At 40.1% G+C, this 24,645-nt stretch overlaps 1 protein-coding gene across 2 annotated transcripts in view; it reads left to right on the top strand.

Moving 5' to 3' along the window:
* Positions 1 to 6,306, top strand: part of RAB38 (RAB38, member RAS oncogene family) — a 53,732-nt gene extending 47,426 nt beyond the window's left edge. For both annotated transcript variants that reach the window (XM_070425825.1, XM_070425826.1), the window contains one exon: positions 5,390 to 6,306. In XM_070425825.1, coding sequence (XP_070281926.1) covers positions 5,390 to 5,542 — 153 coding nt within the window. In that variant the 3' untranslated portion in view covers positions 5,543 to 6,306. The remainder of the gene's footprint in view (positions 1 to 5,389) is intronic.
* Positions 6,307 to 24,645: the final 18,339 nt, after the last annotated feature.

Below are 24,645 nucleotides of genomic sequence, written 5' to 3'. Positions count from 1 at the left end.
ATTGTTGGCCATAGACCCTAAGAAGTCAGCAGGAGAAGAAAAAGAGAACATATGGAAGCTTTGGGGATTGAACTTGGAAATCAGATGCTACCCCTCACTGAGACCATGTGTGTGTCATTTAACCTCGCTGAACCTCACTTCTTTTCTCATCTGTAAAATGAGGGCAGCACCTCCCACCTCAGCTTTGTCACAAAGATTAGGTGAAATGCCACCTTCTGAGAACAATTTCTGAGACATGGGGCTCAGTTTGGAGGAGCCCCAGTAGAAGCTCATTATCACAGTGGAAGGAGGCAGTTACCCAAGGAAATGGGGTGTGATATTAGAGATGAGGGGAAGTGCTAAGCAAAAATATAGGTGTCCACCATGCTCACCCCATGTTAGATAGGAACTAAAGTAAATGAAAACCAGCAAAATGTTCAGCACTTGTGTGCTCAAAAAACAAATGCTGAATCTTAGAGTAAGGACTTTAAGACCCCTGTTCTGTGCAAGACTTCTTAGAATGGTGTTACTATCCAGTGGGCCATCTACTCTAATGAAAACCTCACAGGGCTGAGGAATTTAGTGCCCTAACCTTGGAGCCTCTGGTACATGGTGTTTTGTTTGAGGTTAATGTATTTGGAAAGATTAGCAGAAGATAAATTATTTGCCAGTTTCTAAGTAGGCAGATGTGAAGGTTTTCTGTTAGGATATTTTTGCTCTCTGGCACCAGCGGTCAGAGATTAAATAATTTGCCATCAGACAGATGTTCTGAAGAGCTAATTAAAAAACTGACAATTACCCAAGACCTCAGATAGTTAGATTTATATGCCTTTATCTACAGGAAGATCAGAATCAGTGCAGCTTAAAATCACTGCCTTAAATGATATTTCCAGAAAGTTCACTATTGAACTAAAAAGGAGTGCCTTTAAAGATATTCCTAATTACACAAGTGTGTCTCAAACCTGGATGCCCATTTCAAGAAGTGGAGAACCTTTTAAAAAATACCCATGTTGGGCCCCATTCCAGATAAATTATAACAATATCTGGGAGGAGAGCCCTGCTACCAATTATTTTTAACTCTCCCCAGTGAGTTGAATATGCAGCCAGGATTGAGACCTACTGATTTATAAATGAAATTTATTTTCATAGCTCTTTTAATCCTGGGAGATACAGTAAGGTAATGTATGGGAACTGCATAGGAAGTGGAGTTAGGCCAGGCTTGGTTGGAATGACAGATTGACCAACACCTTGTTCTGCTCTGGGCATAATTTTGTTAAAGGTTAAAGTCTCCTTTCCTTTAACACATGGCTATTCACTCTTTAACAGATTTTTGTGAGGGTAGGATGTGAACATAATTTCATAAGTCAAGCACCTACTATATGCCCAGCGTAGACACTCAATAATAACTGGTGGTTACCATCATTTGTTTTTACTAAAGTGCTTTATTGGGAATTTCAAAGCCTGTTTCCCAGGCATGCTCACTGATATAAATGAAAAGATTCTGAGCAGAGGCACAGAGATGAATATACATCAACCTAAAGGAGTCTGCACAATAGATCATCTTGTCATGATGTAAATATGTAAATAAATCACAGGTTCAGTCTAAGTGTACTTCTCTTGAAAGTCATAGAAAGTATGAATTTCCTTTTTAGCAAAAGATGTTCCCAGAGATGGTATTACTACTTTCTAGAATAAATGCAAATAAAAATCCCCAGGAAGTATTTCCCACTTAAGTCAGCAGCTCTATGTCTTCACAATCACCTACAAATTGTGTGCTTGGCTGTGTACTTGGATGCCAAGCAGCTCAATCAATTATACTGCAATATAATTGCCCACCCAATAGGTCTGAGCCTGTAGTTCTATCAGGTCAGGTTGGAGGAACCATGCTGGCCTTGGACAGAGGGAGTGGGACGTTGGTTCTATATTGCTATTCCCTTTCCTAGTCTAGGCACTTGGCTGTGACTTCCGTGGTGTACAGAAGGATGAGCAGTAGGAACCAGCCTTGCCTGAGGCCCTGACTACATGCTCCTATTCTGTTTATACTGGAAACGTATCTCCTGCCCATGCTGTTCCTTTATTTGGGGAACTTCTTCTTCCTCCATATCTCCATGCTGACCATGGGACTGTCCTGTGTTGAAATCAGTGACAATGTGGCTCCTTCCCAGTGCATTTCTTGGGGGAGCTGAGACAGGGTCTGGCTCAGAGCCTCTGCTGTAAATGCTATGCACCTGGCTTTTTGTAGTAAGTATATGGTGAATGTTAGTGTTTACTCTTCTCGCTGGGCTGATATCTGGCAATCCCACTTCCTATTGTGTGTCTTGGGGCCAGCCACTTTCCCCTTCCCAATCTCTGTCCTCAGCTGCAAAATGAAGGAATAGAACACACACATAATGGTGTTCTGATGATTAAATGAGAAGAATATATAGATAACATTTATTGAATGTATCCTCTATGCCCTTGTCTAAGTATTTGTCTAAGCATTTCATATGTGCTATTAACATTATTAACTTACAATCTCCTTGAAAGTAGATCTCTTAGTTCCCTTTTTACAGATGAGGAGACTGAGGCAGGGAATAATAAAGGAGTATTTCCAAGGTTATACAACCAAAAAGTGGGAGAGCTGAGAGAAGAGTTTGACTTCAGGCCTGTGCTCTAAACACTGTACACCATACCTTTGTGTAGTTTGTATGTGGTAAGTGTAGTGGTATATAATGGGTTTGCTTTTCTTTCTGGCTTCCTCTTGAATTCTCTAATCTGACATAGGACTACCACAGCAAGTAGCACCATGGTACACATGAGAAGTATTTACTAAATACTTACTGATAGATGAAGGGATAAAACAGAGTGCTAAGCATCGTATAGTTTTGTCTGGTAATGGATTTGTAACCTGGTATTGTGTTTATTGACACATCACCGGCAGAACAACCTCAGTGACTACCTGGCCAACTTAGGATCTAAGCCTCTATAGTGATCTGGCTCAAGATGCCATTTCCAACATTACTCTTCTGTTTACCTAAACCTTGATAGTATATAAGCTCAGTCAAGGACAGGAATTCTTTTATTGTGTTTTTCTTTATATGTCTAGTACTTAGTGGGAATCTAAAGAATATTAATTGAATGAATAAATGTGGCTCAGTCACCATGAACTGCCACTTGCTTCTATATACAGTCTGAAAGCAGGCTCTGATGGAACTAGACGTGGCCCCATGCCCTAGTCCTGACACCAACTAGCCTTTACTCAGTGTGTTAACCCGTCAGTTTCATCTTATCTTTTACCAAAGTGACTGTCTAGGCTGCCATTAATTGGGCTTAGGTTTTAGTTGTTTTTCTCATAATGATGATAGATTTGTATTGATTTGTCTACACCAGCATTTTACTCTCCGTGTTATTAGATTTTGCCACTTTGTATATTAATGAAAGAAAACCCCACTTAACTGGCATTTTAGATGTGAGTGGAGGTTAAAAAAATATGACTGCCAAAACTAACTTATATTGTACATGAAGGAGGGCCCTTTTTAATGCTTAAAACTAGATTTTCCTGTCATAGAAACATGTTTTTTTTTTCCCTCTAACATATGAAGGAGAAAGGAACTAAGATTCATTTAGCATCTTTTGGGCCTAATGCTGGGGTAAAAAACTTTTTATTTGTTATTGCACTTGCTCTTTGAAACAATCTTGAAAAGGAATATGGCTTAGTAAGACCCAGGCTTTGATGTCAAAAAGACTGGGTTTGAGTTCTGGCCCTTCAACCCATCCACTGTGTGATCTTGGGGAAGTTTCTTAATCGCTCTAACCTTCAGTTTTATTTTCTAAAAACTGATGTGATGATAACTCATGGTTGGTGTTTTGTAAGGGATTTTGTTGTTTCCTTCCCCAACTCACAAGCAATATTCAACTGGACACTAAAGTATTGGTTTAGTAATGGCTAGGCAAGCACCCCATAACCTCCCAAACGTGAGTCTTATTTAGGAAGATGTGTTGGCCCAGGAAGCCAAGGCCCGGAAGGCTAAGTCAGACTACATTCACTCCCCACTGTCCTTGCATCTGAGGCATTAGAGGACCTGGTCCTGGCTTCCAATTGGTCACATAAACAAGTGACTGTACTCAAGAGCAAAGCATTGAGCTGGGTGTGCCCCGACCTTGGAGAGATTACTGTCTGGGAGCAGATAATTCAAGTGTGACCTCTGGGCATGACACCAGGAAGAGGAAGAGTGCCGGAAAGCATGCCAAGCATGGGCCGTGACTTGAAGGCATGGGAACCTGCACAGCAGAGAAGAGGGCGGAAGGCAGCTATTCTCTATGGACCAACTTCCCCAGCATGAGGCAGGTACTTGAGCTGAAGGCAGACAGGCCCCCTCCCCACACCCCACCCAACAATAACACAAAATCACTAAGAACAGAAAACAAACCCTGGGATTTTAAAAGATTATGTATATGAAGTACCCAGCACGTTCACACTGTGAAGGGAAGCAACTTTTTATTAGATAGATAAGTATTATTAAGATGATTGTATGGATGAGGAAAGGGGGAGCTCAGGGACATGAATACTGGTCTTGTAAAAAGACAAGGACACATCACAAAAATGCACAAAAGCAACCAGAACTTAACCTTGTTTTAGATTTATGACCATTAGGCGTTAGTCATAAATATCATTTGGAAACAATCACTGCCTCTTACAGTTTCCATGTAATATGACTTCATACAGTGATCTAAACATATAGGTGTCCCCCCCAAATGTATATTAACACTTTGAATACTTATAAAGGCAGTGTTGATTAAAATACGTATTATTTTCAAAATTGAGCTATCAGCTGTCAAAGTGTGTATACATTTTTGGGGGGACACCTTGTATATCAACAACTTTGACACACATACACAAATTAGGGGTAAGTAGTTATACTTCAGATTGGACAAGGTTTTATAGTAAAACAATTAGACAAGGAAGTCCTTACCTGCTTACATTGAATATGAGGAAACACATCAGAGAAGTCCTACAAATTGTAATGAAAACAGTCAAATTTGCCTTCACTGGAGATCCAGATTTTGTGTTTGGTACACTGGAAGTAAATATTTCACAATATGATGTTATAGTGTAAGAGTATGTGAAAAATAAGAAAACTGCCCTCTAATTTATATTCAACCTACTAAGTGAGCCTACAAAACACTATCTCTCCTGCCTGACAGACCAAAAGAAGCACGTTTACCTTTGTGAAGATCTAAAAAGCAAAGCGCTTTGAAAGAATACATGAAAGTGAAGGGAAGAGAAAGAGGACGCGTGGGCAGCCTATAGGAAGGGATGTTTAAATGAGTTGCCAGAAATATTGCCCTCATGTCACATAAAAGTCTCTGCTCCAGCATCATCTAGAATACCGAGTAAGAAGAGCTGCTTTGTTTTGTTTTTTCCCTTTAGGAAAACATAAACATCGACGAAGCCTCCAGGTGCCTGGTGAAGCACATCCTCGCCAACGAGTGTGAGCTGATGGAGTCGATCGAGCCGGACATCGTGAAGCCGCACCTCACGCCGCCCCGGGCGCTCAGCTGCTCCAGCTGTGCCAAGTCCTAGTGGGCTCTGTGCTGGCACGTGCTGCACATCACCCCATTCTCTCAGCCGTGGTGCCTCAGCTTTTACCATTTTGGGAAAATGTCATGATAGGGACACACAGGTGACACGCCAAAGATCTTTGCCTCTATCTTTCCTATGTGAGAGAAATAGCAAATGTGTTTTTAATGTCTGCCTCCGCCCCCCCCCCCCACCTTATTCCCACCCCCCACCACCCAGCATCAGCAACTGTGTTTACAAGCATTTAGAATATTTAGTGCGTTAAAAAATTGTGTCTGGTAGCTGACCACCATTCTGCAGGACGAGATTGGGCCGTGCTGTTTGCTTCTTTGCATCAGCCAAGGCCTCAGGTTTTCAAGAGAAAGGGGAGAAGGGCAGACTCGCTGGCAAGTTGAGCATTGGCTTTCGCTTTGCCGCTGGTATCTTGCCCAGACTTGAATATATTCTCTGCTGCTCTGACCGGCCTCTTAAGTCGAAATGGTCTTTTCTCCAGACATGACCTCCATTCCCAACAAGCCTAGGAGTTTCCTCGGATTTAGCTCTTCGGAGTCATGCACACAGGCTTCCTGTGCTGTTGTTGCTTTGATTGTCGCTTGCCATGCCCCGAATGTTGGTTTAACTGGAAAATGTATGAAAAAGATCTGCCCCCTGTTTGTGCCCTTTTGTTAGCTTTCTCTGACTCATGCTGTGGGACTCTGTACAGGTAATATATATTGTATATATTTTCACAAGTGAAAAATAAAACATTAACGGACTCTGTTTCCTTATTTCTGAGAGTGCTCTGAGTTTCTTAGTATTGTGAACTTTTTTGGGGACTGGGTATCCATGGTTCTCAAGACTCATTTCTAAAATTCTGTTTCAAACAGGAGATGGGACATGTGCATTTAAAGGAACTGCTGGGCACTATTAAAACTGAGATGAGTCATTCCATCTATACCTACTGTTCATATCGACAGTTAGGCCAAGAAAGTAAGTAGTGTACACAAATTTCTTTGGTTAAGCAGAGAAATATAGCCTCAGATAATCTGATCAATAAAGATGCCAGACCAGTTAACACACACACACACACACACACACACACACACACACACACACACACACAGCTAAAATATGCATGGTGATACCTTGCTTTACACAGTGGCTGTGGTGCTGATATGGTGCAGGTAGCTACTACATTTTAATGGCATTATTTTCCATTGATGTTCATCATATACTCAGGAGTTTTATCTTTTGAAACAGATGTTTTGGTGTGTCCTACCCTTATGATTCTGGCATTCGCTGTTTCCATAAGTACCAACCACACAGCTTCTTATTGTGTTGGTGAGCCTTTTCCTGAGGGCATTCTCTGATCTCTGGAGCACCTGATCCCAAGGCAGGTTGACCAGAAGTTCCAGAGAGTTCATATCTCCAGGAGCAGCCCTCAACTTATGACAGCAGGAGTTCTGGGATCAATACCCTAGGTCTTTGTCCCTCAGGAAAGACAATCCTGGAGCATGCACTATGCAGTCTCAAAACTTCCCAGTGGTAATCCCAGTGGTAATAAGTCCCTGGTTCCCACAGGGGAAACTTTCTATCCTACCCATCCTTTATTAGCTTACTTTCTTTCTATCATCACTCCCCCACTCCTCTACTGGTGTTTTCTGGGTTCACTTCCAAAATAAACTACTTTCTCTCAAATCCTTGTTCAGGGTCTTATGGAGGAACCAAAGCCCAGCCTAAGTTATTCAGAACAGAGATGGTCTAGGAAGCAACTCCCCAATACCAGCTTCTTGAAATGAATCAAGCACCACCCAGGCAGTAGCAAGGACCCCCTTGCTGGTGTATAATGGCATGGGGCTGATCCCTGACAAAATGTAGCCCCATAATTACTAAGACTCCTATCAGGGATAGAATATAGATGGAGGAATTCTCTTGCTCTTGTGTTGAAAAGATATGGGATTGTGGAGTTAGTTAACCTCCATAGAAATTTGTTAGGAAAAAAAATTACAGACTTGGTTAGTCAACATTCAATTCAGGATTTGAGGTGAAAGGTTGAAAACCTCCAACCAATAATCAAAATAACCCTCCTTTTCTGACTTACAGGATAGACCATGCTGAAAACCCCGCCTGAGATTTCACTTTCAGAGAAGCAGAGTTGTATAGGAGGTTGAATTCACAAAGCTAGTAAGTCTTAGCCATTAAAATCAGGATCCTTTTCAGGAAGGAGTTGGACACTGAAGGAGAGGAGATAGTTGGGTGCATGTTCTTACGAAGACAGCCAACAGACTCATGAGAGCCGCACCTCAGTAGGAAGTTTGATACGGTGGTGCTTTACCTTGTTAAGTTCTACTCCCACCTGCCCTCCTTGCTTCTGGATAAATAACTAGAATCAATTCTCAGCATGACCTGAGCAGAAAGGCATGACCTATGTTGCAGGATGAAATGGATCATTCATTAATCAAGTGAATTATAGAACCTGGCTGGTAAGAACTAGTAGGACTCTGAGAACATTCTAAGAAACTAATCTTGAGATGCTGGATAAGAGAGGACAGAATGTAAGACCAAATAATAAATAATCTTTTTCTATAAAACTACTCTTTCATGAGTTAATTTTTAACAGTCTGACAAGTACACTTGGAGCTGATCCCAATGTGCTACTGGAATAGCTATTTAAAGCTTGGAAATAATGTTGGCTTAAAATAAATGATGTAGAGCTGCCAGAATTACTTCAAAGTACTGGAGAAGAGCTCCAAGGTCCCCGAGAGGTGGGCATGTTATAATGTGTTTATGTTGTGATGCCAGAGAAATTACCAGCTAATTATGTTCCCCAGGAGAGATCAAAAGACACTCCCTTCACTGTTAAAGCAATAAGGAGCCCAAAAAGAGGGACACCAGCCTCAATGAGAAGCTCAGTGGTGACTGTTCTCTGTAGACCAGGTCTGACATTGTAACTATGTTGCTGTTTTTCACTTGGAATGATACCCTGCATGGTTAAGGCTGAAGATGTGGTGCTATTACATGCTGTTAGTATATTTAGTTTTGTGTCCTGGATAGCTAGCTTCGTGAAGTGGAAGTAGGCGTGATGCCCATCACCCCGCCCCCTACTCTCACTTTTACTAATTCACTTAAGAAAGTGAGCTTCCCCTTTTTACAACTTCAGGATCTACAGAGTTAGAGGCTTAGAAAGCTCTACCAGGGGACATAATAAAGGTTCCATTAAATCTACAGCTTCACCTGCCACCTGGTTATTGTTGGCTCCCCATGCCCACAGGCCAGGGGTTAGAGAAGACAGTTACTCTGCAGGCAGAGGTAGTTCATCCTAATTGCCAAGAGGACCTACGGTGGCTGCTAATTAATGGAGCTGGGAGGAGTATGTCTGGAAATCATGGGACTCAGTGAGGCACCGCTTGATGCTTCCAGGCCTGGTGAGAACCTACAGGGTGATTGCCACAACAACATCTATGATAAGGCGGTGTTTTACCTTGTTAAGTTCTACTCCCATCTCCCCCCATTGCTTCGGGACAAATAACTAGAGAATAAGTAACTGGGTTACAAGGAGGACAGGTAACCTGAGACTCAATCCCTCAGGTATTGAAGACTGCATTATGGCACCAGCGATGAACCTAGTCTAGAAGCAGGTTGGTCAAAGGATAGAAGTGGTAAAGGATGGAAATGATAAGTGTCAATTATAGTCTCAAGATTAAGTACAACAGTGGAGACTGGCTTGGCCCACCAAAGTACACTTTGTAATCTCAATCTCTCTCCCCCGCTCCCTTCTCCCCTAGTGACTTCCTTAAAAATATTGGTGAAAGCACAGAAAGTCCAAGGTGTGCACTAGACAATAGCAGAAGGAATGTCTGTATCCTCTCAGCATACGGCTAAAAGCTTTCTCTGAATGCGTGGAGTGTATTTGTCCTGCATGCCGGACAGGTCAGAGTGCTATAAAGTTAACACCCCCAAGAGCAGTTGCATCTAAAACTGACATAAATCAGTAAAGTCCAGCTTCCTCGCCCCTCAGGTGGGATAATCTGAGGCTTGCTCTGTACACTCTTTCAGATGTCCCCAGTGGGACTGAGGTAAAGTTTCACACAGTGCTAACCTGCTCACTGCACAACCTTCTGGGTTTCCTTCCCTTCCCTGTCTCACTACTCCTCTATCCTTGCTTCCAAGGATCACCCCCCAGTGAAGCGCTTTTCATTCCTGAGTGAGCTTCAGCTGTCGGTAGTACTTAAGACAGTGCATCTGAACAATAACTTTCATTCCAATGGAATCTCTAATCTACTGTTTTTTTCCCCTAAATATCCACTGAAATGTAGTTCTGAGATATGTATTGTGAGGTCAGAACTAAATGTCTTCTAATCCTCATCCACTACAGAAAAGTGTGATTTGTTCAGTCTTCAAAGTGAATATTCATTGATTCACGGATCCCTTTACTCTCTCACGAAGTATTTGTCGAATAGTTACTATAGTCCCAACACTTGGCTAGGCACTGTCATGGAGACTAAGTCATGTTCTCAGGTCTTAAGGTGATCAGCAAGGAGACTCAAACATGTAAACAATTCACCAAGTACCAAGAGAGAAGTCAAATGTTCAAACCAAGAAATTTCTTCTGAAAACAGAATTTGTTTCTAGATTCAGAGACTGCAGCTCCAATCATGTTTAAGGAAATACAACATGTTCCTACCATTTTCTTTCTGACATCCCAACACTGTGATTTAGCCACTCTAGGCTTTTTGTTCAGCTACCTCTTCCTGCTGTTTGCAATATCTCCCCCCCTTCTTTTTTGGGGGGCCTGGAAATTCTATTCATTCTTCAAGGATCAGCACAATGGCACAGCCTTGCAGTCTTTACATCTCTGTAAGTAATTCAAATTACTTCCAACACTTGCATATATATATATATATATATATATATATTTTAAATATATATTTTATTGATTTTTTTACAGAGAGGAAGGGAGAGGGATAGAGAGTTAGAAACATCGATGAGAGAGAAACATCGATCAGCTGCCTCCTGCACACTCCTGCCTGCAACCAAGGTACATGCCCTTGACCGGAATCAAACCTGGGACCTTTCAGTCCGCAGGCTGACGCTCTATCCACTGAGCCAAACCGGTTAGGGCTGCACAGCTTTTTTTAAAAAAATAAAAAAATTAAATTAAATGTGTTGGTGACATAGGTTAATAAGATCATATAGTTTTCAAGTGTATATTTCTATGATACATGTTCTGTACATTGCATTGTGTGCCCACCACCCAAAGTCAAATTATCTTCTGTCGCCATATATTCGACCCCCTTTATTCTTTACTATCTCCCCACCCCTTTCCCTCTGGTAACCACCATACTGTTATCTGTGTCTATGAGTTTTTGCTTGTTTTTCTTTTTCTTTTTTTCTTCTTTTTAATCCTCATCCAAGGATAAGTTTATTTATTTTAGAGAGAGAGGGGAAGTTGAGAGAAAAAAAGAGAGAGAGAGAGAGAGAGGGCAGAGAGAGAGAAGAAAGAGATAAAAATGAGAGAGAAACATTGCCTCTCATATGTGCTCTGACTGGGGATCAAACCCACAACCTAGGTATGTACCCTGACAGGGAATTGAACCCACAATCTTTTTGGTATACAGGATGATGCTCCAACCAACTGAGCCACCTGTCCGAGGCTACAGACAAGAAGATGACTGGTTACCTAGGCTTAAGGGGATTGGGATGACTGCTAAAGGGTATGAGTTTCTTTTGAGGGGTGATGAAAATGTTCTAAAATTGATTGTACAGGTGCTCGCACAACACTGTGAGTGTACTAAAACCCATTGAATGGTATATTTTAAACGGGTGAAATGTATGGTATGTAAATAAATAATAATCAAGCTGTGACAAGAGAAAAATGGAGCCACAGAAGAAATCAGTATGACTTTTTCCTGTTTCCCCGATGCATCATTTAGCCCTGCCATGGAATATGGTCATGGTGCTATTCCATAGGAAGGAGTCTTCAGAGGTACTTTTTAGCACTGCTGTCAACTGCCTGGTTAGTCATCATTTCCGAATTCATGACTCTCAGTTAGTGGAACTAGAATAATGCATGTGTTTCAATTCAACTTCATCTGTGCTGTTTCTGTATGAAAATGTCCTTGGATTTATGTGCTCCCCAAGCACCAGAAAACTCCCCAATATTGGAAGAGAAAAGAGCCTGAGAAACCTGGATAAAAAGGGCAGTAGCACTGATGGGCTAAGCCTGTAACTCCTACAGTGATGAGCCTGGGATTTCCTATTTCAACAAACCAACTTATTTTGTTCAATTTGATTGATTTTCAGAATCAGTATTAATATTAATATTATTGATATTAATACTTAGGCAGAGTCCTTAGTATCTCCCTAAGTGCATTGTACTCACTGAAACTATAATGGTAAACATCAGACTCCAAAATTCAAAATCCCAACTGACCCAGATTGTACTTTCTATTAGAACAAACTTTTCTTTCAAAAGAGTCTAAGGAGACCTTACAAAAGTGTTTTTGTTTGAAATGTGAGTTGCTATTATGTGTAATACAATATAATGTTTTCTATTTTGTCTTGAACTGAACTTTTAAGAAGTTACCTTATGCCAAATATGCAACATCAATTTGTATTCATTGAACTTTTTAATCAAACAGTTATCAAGTGACTGCTCTGAGCAAGTTGCTATGTTTGTTGCATGAAATAGATCACATGTCAAGGTTTCTACTAAAGTGCATAGTGCTTAATATATGTTGGTTTCTTTCCTTTCTCTGTGATAGCTGTTGTCATGGAAACATGAAGAATACAAGTCATGGGTGCCTGCACTTTAAGTTTGCCAAGTCCTTGGGGAAACGGAGTGGGTTAACAATACAGGCAAAACATTTATGGATCAAAAACAGACGGTTGTTCTGTTTCTACTACATAACATTCTTCATTTTTATTATTGTAATTAATGTTAATAGTTACTTTTTTCTTAGATCCTTTATCACATCTTTTCCAAACATCATGTGATTTCATCATCATTATCACTCGATTCAGGGGGTTGATTTCACATTTATGGATAAGAAAACAGGATGATAGAAAAATGGGTATCCAAAGGCATCATGTGATTCTGGCAGGGCTTCTAAAATAAACAGTGCATCTGCCCTTCTGGCCACAGTGGGCTCATCAGAGGATTCCATTCCTTCTAAAGTGATAGATTTAGACTGGCCACCATGGCTCAGTGGTTGAGCATTGATCTATGGGGCCAGGAGGTCATGGTTCAATTCCCAGTCGGGGTACGTGCCAGGCTTGATCCCCAATGTGGGGGGTGCAGGAGGCAGCTAATGAATGATTCTCTCTCATCACTGATGTTTCTATCTTTCCATCTTCCTTCCTCTCTGAAATCAATAAAACATTTTTTTAATTAAAAAAATGAAATAAAGTGACAGATCTGGGGTTGTTCTTCTGAGCCAACTGGACCATTCAGAGTTTTCTCCTTTGCCTTTCCCTGCCCCCATCAAAGCTTTAAGAAGGGGGGGGTGGTCATAGGAAATGGCCATCATTTTCTCATCCCATGTGATATGTGACAGGTAAGCATATACCAATACACAGAGATGATGAGTCAAGTAGTGAGAGAAAGGATGGCAAGGAGAAATAAAAACCCCATCTGCATCCCTACATGTGGCTGTGTATGAGTTCTGATTTAACCTTTAACTTCCCAGTTACATGAGACAATAAATTCCTCCTTGGGCTCTTTGTTCATCTGTTCAGGGTATATTGAGTTGATTTTCTGCTACTTGTAACTAAGATTCTCCTAATATGTCCACACAGTCATTAACAGTGTGGTTAGGCTTGCCTTGAGTCTGTCCGTATACATGGTCCTCAAGGTCCATGTTCTTGGACATTATGTTTATTTACAACTAGAGGCCCAGTGCACGACATTCGTGCACTGGAGGGGGGGTCTCCTTAGCCTGGCCTGCACCCTTTCACAGTCCAGGAGCCCTCAGGGGATGTCCGACTAATGACTCCCTGTGGGCCTAAGCCATCAGTCGGACATCCTTAGCGCTGCCGCGGAGGCAGCCACTGCGCTCACCAGCCGTCAGCCTGGTTTGTGGCTGAGCGGTGCTCCCCCTGTGGGAGTGCACTGACCACCAGGGGGCAGCTCCTGTGTTAAGCATCTGCACCCTAGTGGTCAGTGCGCGTCATAGCGGCCGGTCGTTCTGCCGATCAGTCGATTTGCATATTACCCTTTTATTATATAGGATAATAGCTCCCACTCAGTGGGAGTTTTTTATAGCACTAGAGACTTCAAATATTCTACTACTAGGAAAATATTTAAAGATACAGCTGATGGAAGGACAGGTGGTTTTTGCTAATAATAACTAAACAGTCAATATCCTAAAAATAAATAGGCAAGAGTAGCAATATCAGGTGTACATATAGCATTTACTCTCTACCAGGCACAGCTCTGAGTACTCTACTTGAGACAAACATTATGGCACATAGTAAGAACAGATGTTGGCTATTGTTATTTTCTTATTTTCCCCATGATTCCCAGGTTCATTTTACTTTCTCTGCCTGAATTCATGGGAATGATAATGCAGATTGTTAAATTTTTTTCTATATAAGCAAATAACTGTATAAATACAGTAGTATAATTATAAATATGAATGTAAACCATAAAATTTAAATAATATAATTATGTATATTATTACATTTCTTTGTTGGCCAGCTGTTGAAAATATTAGCAAGCTTATGTCAATGGGAATCGAAACAATATTTTTTGTGGTCTGAAAGAGTAACAATGTCTTTATAACATATTTCTTCTTATAAGAAGAAAAAAATTAAAATTAATATAAAATGTATGCATGATTCCACTATACTAAATAACCAGCTCTGTCTAAATAGAATTGCTCTAAATATGGTGTCTTGGGACCTAATTTCTTTCTCTCAATAATTGATCATGAACACCTCTCTAATTCCTTAATTCTTTTTATGTAGCATACATTTTAAGGATGAATAAAAATTGTGTTGTATTGCTATATATCATGTGTTGTTTTCAACCAAACAACTAATGCTGGACATTTAAGGTATTGCCAATAGTTTGCCTTTAACTAGTGCTACAAAGATAATTTTTTTTGCACATCTATGATTGATTCTTCAGAATAAATTCCCAGTAGTGAAGTTATGGAATCAGACATTATGCAAAATTTTAAAACAATCCAAAAATTACTTTCAGAAAATTTGTACCAACTTATACTCTCATCAGTGAGGTATGATAATATCCAAAGAGCATGGCGATTTATGATCATCTCCCCTACATATACTCATAAAATTACAGATCATCTACAGAAGTCTTCCAATGTGTGTGTTTGGGGGTAAAACAGTAGTAAATATATGACTATAGAAAGCTTTGTAAACACTGAAAGCATGATGCTACATTACAGCAATGTCGCTTTTAATCGGAGATCAGCTAAATTCAGAGTTCAGGCTCTTTTCTCTCCCTCCTTTGTAGTACCCTTGGGAAAGATTAGTTTGCTCTCTATGTTGAAAAGAAGTGCTATAGCAGTAAATAAAAGATAAGTTTAAGAGAAAACAGGGTTTCTTAAGAATTATTTGTCTACTTGAAAGATGAAACCTGGACGCCTTTGCAAAACCTGGTTGCGCATAATAATCCTAAAATGAATAATTCAAGTCTTTGTGTTTTAAAGTTAGTGTTATAGTACATCTATTTCACCAAAAGTGTTATTACAATATGACTACTAATGGAATTATCTTAGTAGTTTTAAATTCATGGCAATAATATGTATACTGAGGTTGTTTACACCATAACTTTGTATAAACTAGAATTCTAATAATAGGATAAATACAGACATGGCATTTTCTTCCAGAAATATTGCTTTCTATTTGAATTCAAAAGGGAACCAGGTTCTTTAATATGTTGGATTGGTGGAATATAAAATATCAAGGACTATTGGACAATGGATTAAAATTTAATATGCTGTTATAAAGTAGTTTCTTATACTACCATTTATTGTTGTTTTAAGGTTACACACCATCTCCTTTCTTTCTTTCTTTCTTTCTTTCTTTCTTTCTTTCTTTCTTTCTTTCTTTCTTTCTTCTTTCTCTCTTTCCTTCAGAAGAATGTTAAGCCCCTATAAAGGGACATTTCATAAATGTTTTTCAATTTACCTTAACTGACCTTGACTCAGAGTTTATGACATCTGTCCTAAATTGTACTACCCTCATTCCTGAGGATTGGGTAAGAGGATGAGGTGGTTTTTTTACTTTTTACTTTATAGTGTGTATATGTGTTGTTTTATTTATTGTTAAGGAAAGCCATCAGAAGTCACCCATGATTAAACACTTCGATAAAACTGTAAGAATATAATTCGTTATTATCAAATTGCTGACTGGACTAAATGAGATAAACAATTTGAAGCATTTAGAGGAGTCCCTGGAATCTTGAACTGAGGAAATGTTAACTTTTCTTATTCTGATATGAATTAAACTTTAAGTTATCACAGGCAAAAGTTCTCTATATGCCAAGGGTCTGTTTGGCAGTGACCATATATTTAGATTTAGAATTTAGAGAGATTAGACCCCAATTTCTGTCCTAAGAGAATATCAAGCACTACAAATATTGGGGGCGGCTCATCTGGCAAACTTTAACAGATGCTCCCATCAAGTTATACATCACATCCCTAGGACTTATTTATCTATAACTGGAAGTTTATGCCTTTTGAACAGATTTCTTTAATGCCCCCACCCACATCTGGTAACCACAAATCTGTTCTTTTCTCTGAGTTTGGTGGTTTATTTATTTACTAGAGGCCAATGCATGAAATTCGTGCACGGGTAGAGTCCCTAAGCCACGCTGGCCATCAGGGCCGATCTATGGGGCGATCAGCAGGGCGATCAGGGGTCCCCATTGGCACCCACCTTGGCTGGCCTGGGGCCTGCAGGCTGGTGGCAGCTCCTGTGTTGAGTGTCTGCCTCCTGGTGGTAAGTGCATATCCTAGCGACTGGTTGTTTTGCTGCTCAGTAGATTTGCATATTAGGCTTTTATTATAGGATTATTATTTTTGATTCCACGTATAAGCGAAATCATATGATATTTCTCTTTCTCGATCTGACTTATTTCACTTGGCATAGTACCCTCTAGATCAGTGGTTCTCAACCTGTGGGTCGTGACCCCTTTGGGGGTTGAACGACCCTTTCACAGGGGTCGCCTAAGACCATCGGAAAACACATATATAATTACATATTGTTTCTGTGATTAATCACTATGTTTAGTTATGTTCAATTTGTAACAATGAAATTGGGGGTCACCACAACATGAGGAACTGTATTAAAGGGTCGCAGCATTAGGAAGGTTGAGAACCACTGCTCTAGATGTATCTAAGTTGTCACAAATGATAGGATTTGCTTGTGTTTAGGGCTGGGTAATATTCCAGTTCTGTGTCTATCCTGGAATGGGAGAGAATGGTGCTATATTGGTAAACCTGGCTTCATTTCTTCCCTCATTCACTCAGAGATGTCCACTGTGTGAGGAGTGGAGATGTCAACAGGTATAAAACACAGGTCCTACTTCTGCAGGGCTTCTGGCTAGTGGAAAAAGACATAACACAGATCATCAGGTTAAGGGCACATGCCTGGTTGTGGTCTCGATCCCCAGTGGGGGGCATGCAGGAGGCAGCGGATGGATGATTCTCTCTCATCATTGATGTTTCTGTCTCTCCCTCTCCCTTCCTCTCTGAAATCAATAAAAAAATATATTTTTTAAAAAAAAACCACACACAGGTCATCAAAGCTATATCTTAAGTGATCAGCTGGCCATGGAAACACAGTACAGGAGCGGCTCGTTGGATTTGGCAGTTGAAGAAACCTGGGATGGTAGCAAGGGGCCCTCGGAAAGCTAAGTATATCTTTCAATATAGACGAGGAGGGTACGGCGTCCGGCAGAGACAGAGAATGTACGGAGATGAATGAAAGGTGAGGGAGGCGTTCATTGGCAGGTGCGCAGGCGCTTCCTGTGTAAGTCCGCAGTCCCCCTCACCGCAGTCTCCCTTCCAGTTTCAGTTACTCCCCGTCAACTGTGGTCCAAAATATTAAGTGAAAAACTCCAGAAATAAACAATTCACATGTTGTTTTTCACTCTGAGTAACGACATGAAATCTCGCGATGTCCTGTTTCGTCCCTGCGTGACTCCTCCTCTTTCCTGTCTCCCGGCTGCACCTGCATCCTCAGCAAACGCTCTCACCTGTTAGCCGCTTGGCAGCCGTCTTGGTTAGCAGATCGACTTGCTCCTCAGTAACCTTTGCTTTGCTAATAAAGGCCCCAAAGCGCAAGACTCTTGGAGCTGGCAATGCGGATATGCCAAGGAGAGTCAGTGAAGTGCTCTCACGAAGTGAAGAGGTGAAAAGAATCCCGTGGTGAGAGATCTACGGCGAGAACAGATCTGCCTGTGAAATTGTGAAGAAGGAAAAATAAGTAAGTGCTGGTCTTACTGTTGTGCCTCAAACTGCAAAAGTAACGGGCACAGTGTGTGATAAAGCTTATGGAAAAGGCACTGAACTTGTGGATAAAAGACATGACATTGTCATGGCTCACGACCCTATGAATCGTCAGGAGGCCAGGAGTCGCCCAACCCCAGGTCCCCATGCCTAGATCATTCGCCTCATTTCATCTCATCATGGAGGCATCTTATCCCAAGAAGGGTGAGTACACTACAAGAGGATATTTTGAGAGAGAGACCACGTTCACATAGCTTTCATTACAGTATACTGTTATAATTGTTCTATTTTATTCGTAGTTAATCTCTTACTGTACCTAATTTATAAATTAAACTTTATCATAGTTTTGTATGTATAGGAAAAAACATAGTATACATGAGATTTGGTAGTATCGGCATTTTTGAGCATTTACTGAGGGTCTTGGAGTGCATCCCCTGTGAATAATGGAGAGATTACTGGAGTATAGGAGCTGTCAAGCTGGGACTGAAACTATGGGTTGAAACCATGGTAAGGATGTCTTATATTGTAAGCAGCTGGAGTCGCCATTGGTTTTAAACAGGGGAGAGACCATGAGTTCTAGGTTTTAGCAAGTTTCTTCTGGCTGTAGCATGAAAGGTGGATTGAAGGCACTGGAGTGGGAGCAAGTTGGGATGCCATTATATAATCCAAGTAAGAATTGGTAAGCGCCTTAATCAACAAGAGGAACAGCTGTGAGAGCATAAAGTTGCAGCAGACACTTTTTAAATATAATGAAGTGTTTTCACTATATTTACAAACTTATCTGATGAATGAAGACAGTCCATTTTAGAACATTGTTTTACTCCTGAAAGAAATCCCATAACCATGAGCAGTCACTCTCAATTGCCAGCCACCCCCATTCGTGGCCCATCACTCATTTTTACTTTCTACTATGGCAGTGGTTCTCAACCTTGGCTGCACATTAGAATCACCTGGAAATCTTTAAAATCCTGATTTCTGGGCCTCATCCTCCGGAAATTCTGTTTCTTTGTTACTAATGTTGTGGCCCCACCTCATAACAAAGAAACAGAATTTCCAGAGGATGAGGCCCAGAAATCAGGATTTTAAGAAGATTCCCAGGTGATTCTAATGTACAGCCAAGGTTGAGAACCACTGTACTATGGATTTGCCTATTCTGGACATTTTATATAAATTGAATCACACAATATGTTGTCTTTTGTGACTGGCTTCTTTCACTTAGCATTCATGTACAAGTTTTTGCGGACATATGTTTTCAGTTCTCTTAGATATATACCTAGGAGTACAATTTTTGGCTTATACAGTAACTCTATGCAGTAACTGTTTTAGGTTCTGCCAAGTTCTTTTTCAAAATGACTGTATCCCACCAACAATGTATGAGGCTGCCAATTTCTCCACATGCTCACCAACACTTGTTATTGTCTCTTTTTGACAATAGTGGATGTGAAGTATTAACTCATTATGGTTTTGATTTGCATTTAACTGATTTCTAAGGGTGCTGAGTATCCTTTAATGTGTCTATTGGCCATTTGTATATCTTCCTTGAAAAAATATCTATTCAGATCATTTGCCATTGTAAGTTTTGCACCTTGTCTTTTTTATTATCGAGTTGTAAACTATTTCTTTATATAATTCTATGTAGAAATATCCCTTGTCAGATAATATGTTTTGTAAATCTTTTCTCCCAATATATGAGTTGTTTGTTCACTTTCTTGATGGCATCATTGGAGCATAAAAACTTTATTTTTACGATACCTGATTTATCTATTGTCTCTGTGGTGACTTGTGTAGTTGATGTTATATCTAAGAAGGTATTGCCTAACCTGGGGTCCTGAAAATTTATTCCTATTTTTTCTCTAAGAGTTTTAAAACTTTTAGCTCTTATGTTTATGAAACCTTTTGAGTTGATCTTTGATTATTAGCTGAGAAGGGGTCCAACTTCACTTTTTTGCATGTGGATATCCAGTTCAAACTAGCACCTGATTTTGACTGAGAAACTAAGCCCTCATTGACCCCTGACCTCTAGAGCTGTGACCCATTGTGTAGCCAGCCTCATTGCCCTCAGAGGTAACTCCCTCCGTATGGCCTAAGGGGATGTTGCTACTGCTGCAGGGGAATGTTGGAAGAATAGAAATGGAGATTTGTGGCATAGAAAAGGGGACATGTTCAGGAGTAACACTCTCCATGCTTCCTACCTTCATCTGGGTGGAGGTGGTGCAGAATATGTTAGCCCAGGAGATAGATGGATATGGGAGAAAATGAACATTGAGATGACCATATGCCACTTGGACACATCACTGGAACTAATGGACCAAAACCCAAGCCCCAGTATCACCCATCCCTTCCAAGATGGAGATTTCTCTAAGTAGGAGAGGACAATCTTGGAAATTTCCTGGATTGGGTCCTTATTTAACTGAGTCCCTTTTTACTGTTCCATTTGCCTGCCCTGATTTGGCCCAATTTTTAATTGTCTTGTCTGCATTCTACTTTGGAGTTGTAAAATTCTTTAAATATTCTGAACAACTGGACCTTTATCACTTTTATGAATTGCAAGTATGTTCTCCTAATAGGTTGCTTGCATTTTCACATTATTTTTAGTGTGTTTGAAAGACCAAAATTTTTAATTTTAGTTGAGGACCAAATATTGTTTTTTTCTTTTATGTCTCATGTGTTTTGTGTCCTAAGAAATGTTTGCATAATCCAAGTTTATAGAGATTTTCTTCCATGTTTACTTAGAGTTTTAGCTTTTATTTTTAGATCTAGGATCTAATTCAAAATAATTTTTGCAAAGGGATGAGGCAAATGTGTAGAGGAAGCAAATCAAATATGTGACAAAAAGTCTTTGATGCAGCAAACAATGAAAATAAAACACTGTACCATGTACTACTATAGATGATAGAAACCCTGCTGAGACTGCCTGAGGAGGTGGAAGGCATTTCACCAGACTGGGCCTCCTGCTATGTCTTGGGAAAGGAGCAAAGTGGAATCCTTCTCCCAGTGTCCCTAAGTACACAGATGTTCATAGCAGCCTGCTTTGTAATTGCCCAAAACTGGAATTAACCTGAATGTCTTTTAGGCAAGTGTTTAACCGATATGCATGCTATAGCCATTCCATGGAATACTATTCAACAAAAAGGGGAGAACTATCGAAACACAGACCTTGGATGAATCTTTAAGAAATATGCTGAGTGAAAAATACAATCACAAAAGGATACATACTGTATGATTTCAATTACATAATTTTTAAAGGAATGACCAAATTTTAGAAGTGGAGGACAGATTCGTGGTTGTCAGGGGTTAGGGATGGACATGAGGGAGGTGAATGTGGGAGAGGTGGGAGTGATTATAAAAGGGCCACAGGTGGACCCTTGTGGTACTAGAGTTGTTTAGCATCCTAACTGAGACTGTGGAAACACAAACCTACACAGGTGATAAAATTGTAGAGAATTTAGCACACATACACAAATAAAACTGGGGGAATCTGAATAAGATTGGTGGACTGTGCCAATGTCAATATGCCAGTTGTGATATTATACTACAGTTTTGCAAGCTGTCAGAAACTAAGAAAATTTTACAAGGGATTGCTGTATGTTATTTCTTAAACCTGCATGTGAATCTATAATTATCTCAGTAAAAATTGCAATTAAAAAATGAGACAGTTTGCCGTAACCGGTTTGGCTCAGTGGATAGAGTGTCGGCCTATGAACTGAAAGGTCCCAGGTTCGATTCTGGTCATGGGCATGTACCTTGGTTGCGGGCACATCCCCAGTAGGGGGGTGTGTAGGAGGCAGCTGATCGATATTTCTCTCTCATCGATATTTCTAACTCTCTATCTCTCTCCTTTCCTCTCTGTAAAAAAAATCAATAAAATATATTTTTAAAAAAATGAGACAGTTGAGCCAAGGATTTGAATAGACATTTATTTTACAAAAGATAAACATATGATATGTAAGTACATGAGAAGATAGCTAGCATCATCAACAGATCTCTCATACATTGCTAGTTGAATTGCAAAATGGTATAGCTACTTTGGAAAACAGTTTGGTATATATTTTTTATAAAGTTAAACGTACAGCTGTCGTATGAACCAGATATCTTACCTAGAGGTATTTCCTCCAAATTAATGAAAACAGGTCTAGATAATAAATTGTACATGAGTGTTCACAGCTACTTTGTGCATAATAGCCCCAAACAGGAAACAACCCAATCATGCATCTACTGATGAATGGATAAACATAGCATGTTTTATTTATAGGATGGCATACTACTCAGCAACACACCGAATGAATCAACTATTGATAAATGCATTAACATGATAGATTTAAAAATCATTATGTTAAACGAGAAAAGCCAGACTACATGCTGTAATGATTCTACTTATATGACATTTTAGAAAATACAAAACTACATTGACATGAATCAGATCAGTGATTACCAGAGGCTGGGATTCACTGTAGAGACACAGGACTTTGGGGGTTGTTGGTGTTCTATCTTGATTGTGGTCATGGTTACATAACTATATGTATATTTGCCAAAGAGTATGGAAAAGTACACTGAAAATGGGTGGAATGTATTTTATGTAAATTATACTTCAACAAAGCCAATTTTAAAACAACTTTTGGAGGGCCATGAGTAGATACTTTTACAAGTTTATGGGGGGTTTCTGAACTATGCCTTTTTAAAGCTCAGTTTGCTTTTTTTTTTTTTAATTTTTCGCTTAAAGTATTACAAAGGGTATTACATAAGTGTCCTTTTCCCCCCCCCCGCCCTTGACAAACCAGTTTGCTTTAAATATTAATATTGGAAGAAATCTAAGGCATATATATATCGGGGTCACCCTCTTGTTTTACACAGAATGAAACAGAGGTTTAGAGGAAAATGTCTTTTTCAAGATCTCACAGCTAGTTCATAAGAGGCTTGGGCTAGAAGGCACTCTCTGCATTTTGATGTGTATTCTGAGCTTCTTCATTTTTATGAGGGGACTTGACCATGCCTTACCAGTCTTTTCTCTTGAACTCTCAGCTACTCTTTTCACCTGCAGTCACTCATCCTGGGCTCTTTGTATATGGCACTCAGTGCCGTGTATGTGGTTGAATTAATATTGGAGCCTGAGAGACAGAGCTGGGAGAAAGAACACTAAATGGGGAAAAGAACAGTGAATCATCATTCATGATGCATGTGGTACACTAGTGGCACAATTTAATGAAAAGAAAGGCATCTTATCAGTTCTATTTTTAAACTTCAATTAATTTAATTTCAGATATTATATATTTCAATTCTAGAATTTTCACTTGTCTTATAAAACCGATTTTAGCTAAGTTTTAAAAATCTTTTTGTCATTTCTTATCTCTGTCCCTCACCTTAGTCATGTTAATCATAGTTAAAGTCCCCATTACCTACTCCAACAGATAACTGGTGGATCTATTTCTGCTGTCTGTTTTAATTTTCTATTGTTTTGTGGTCATGTGGTCTGTATGTATGGGTCTAATTAATTTTGTAAAAATTTTTATTGTCTCTTTAAAAATATAGAGACTCCAGATGGTGCCATTTTTACTCTTTCTAGGCAGAGTGTAAGCCTTGGGCAGTCATGGGCATTTGTGATTAAAGGCTGAGTTGCAGCCCTATGAGGTTCCATTTATCCCTGGTTCTCCCTCTCCTCCCAGAGTGTTCAACTGGGAGCCTAATAGACTCCTTACTTCTCCTCCTCAGAAGTGCAGAAATCTCTACTTTGTTTTTGAGACTACTCAAAATCCCTTGCTCAGCTCTTTTCCTTTTTTGTTGTTAATCCTCACCTGAAGATATTTCTTTCCATTGCTTTTCAGAGAAAAGAGGGGGAGAGAGAGGGAGAGGGAAGAGGGAGAGAGAGGAAAGGGAGGAGAGAGACATGTAGACTGGTTGCTTCCCACATGCACTCCCATTGGGGAAGGTGAGCGAACTTGCAACTCAGGTACATGCCCTAACTCTAACCCTCAACCTTTCAGTGTGGACTGAAGCTCTAACCACTGAGTGGCACTGGCCAAGGCCCCTGCTCAGCTTCTCAGAGGCTTTTCGCCTGCCCTTTAGCCTTCCACCCCATGTGGCCCAGTATTCTGCACAGGTCCCGAGGAGAAAGCTGGTAGTGTGTTTGAAGCTCCTCAAGTTGCCTCCAACTACCCTGCTAGTTCTTCTGTCCCCCACCCACAGATTCAAAGCCTGAATTGTCAGCCTCCTGTCCATGCCCAGAATCAATAAACATCCCACAGGGTAAAGGAAGTAAAAGGGGTCTGTCCACGAGATTGAGGCTTTCCTTTCCAGAATTTCAGTCCCTTAACTTCCAGTTGCATCAGAAATTTTCTGCTACTTCCTAACAGATATTTTCTATATTTTATTGTGTTGTGTTTTTCCCCTCTGCTTTCTCTTGCTAGGAGCATTGCCCCTCCATTAGTTATCCATTGCAGCCTGAAATGTAGGTCTAACCCAGTGAAGTAAAAAGTTCAACAAGAAAAATGTCTACAATTAATAAACTTGCAGAAAACGGAGCCTGAGATTTAGGATTTAAAAGATAAATCTAGTGACTTCCCATTTTTCCATAAATCAATATTTTGTTGTTATATATATTAACAATAATATTTATCATTTTGTTGACATTGATTACATACCTGGTAGTGT

This window comes from Myotis yumanensis, unplaced genomic scaffold (genome assembly GCF_028538775.1).
Source record: "Myotis yumanensis isolate MYYU_CA2020_CCGP unplaced genomic scaffold, mMyoYum1.0.hap1 SCAF_10, whole genome shotgun sequence".
Lineage (NCBI taxonomy): Eukaryota > Metazoa > Chordata > Mammalia > Chiroptera > Vespertilionidae > Myotis > Myotis yumanensis.
This window is presented reverse-complemented; position numbering and strand designations above follow the sequence as displayed.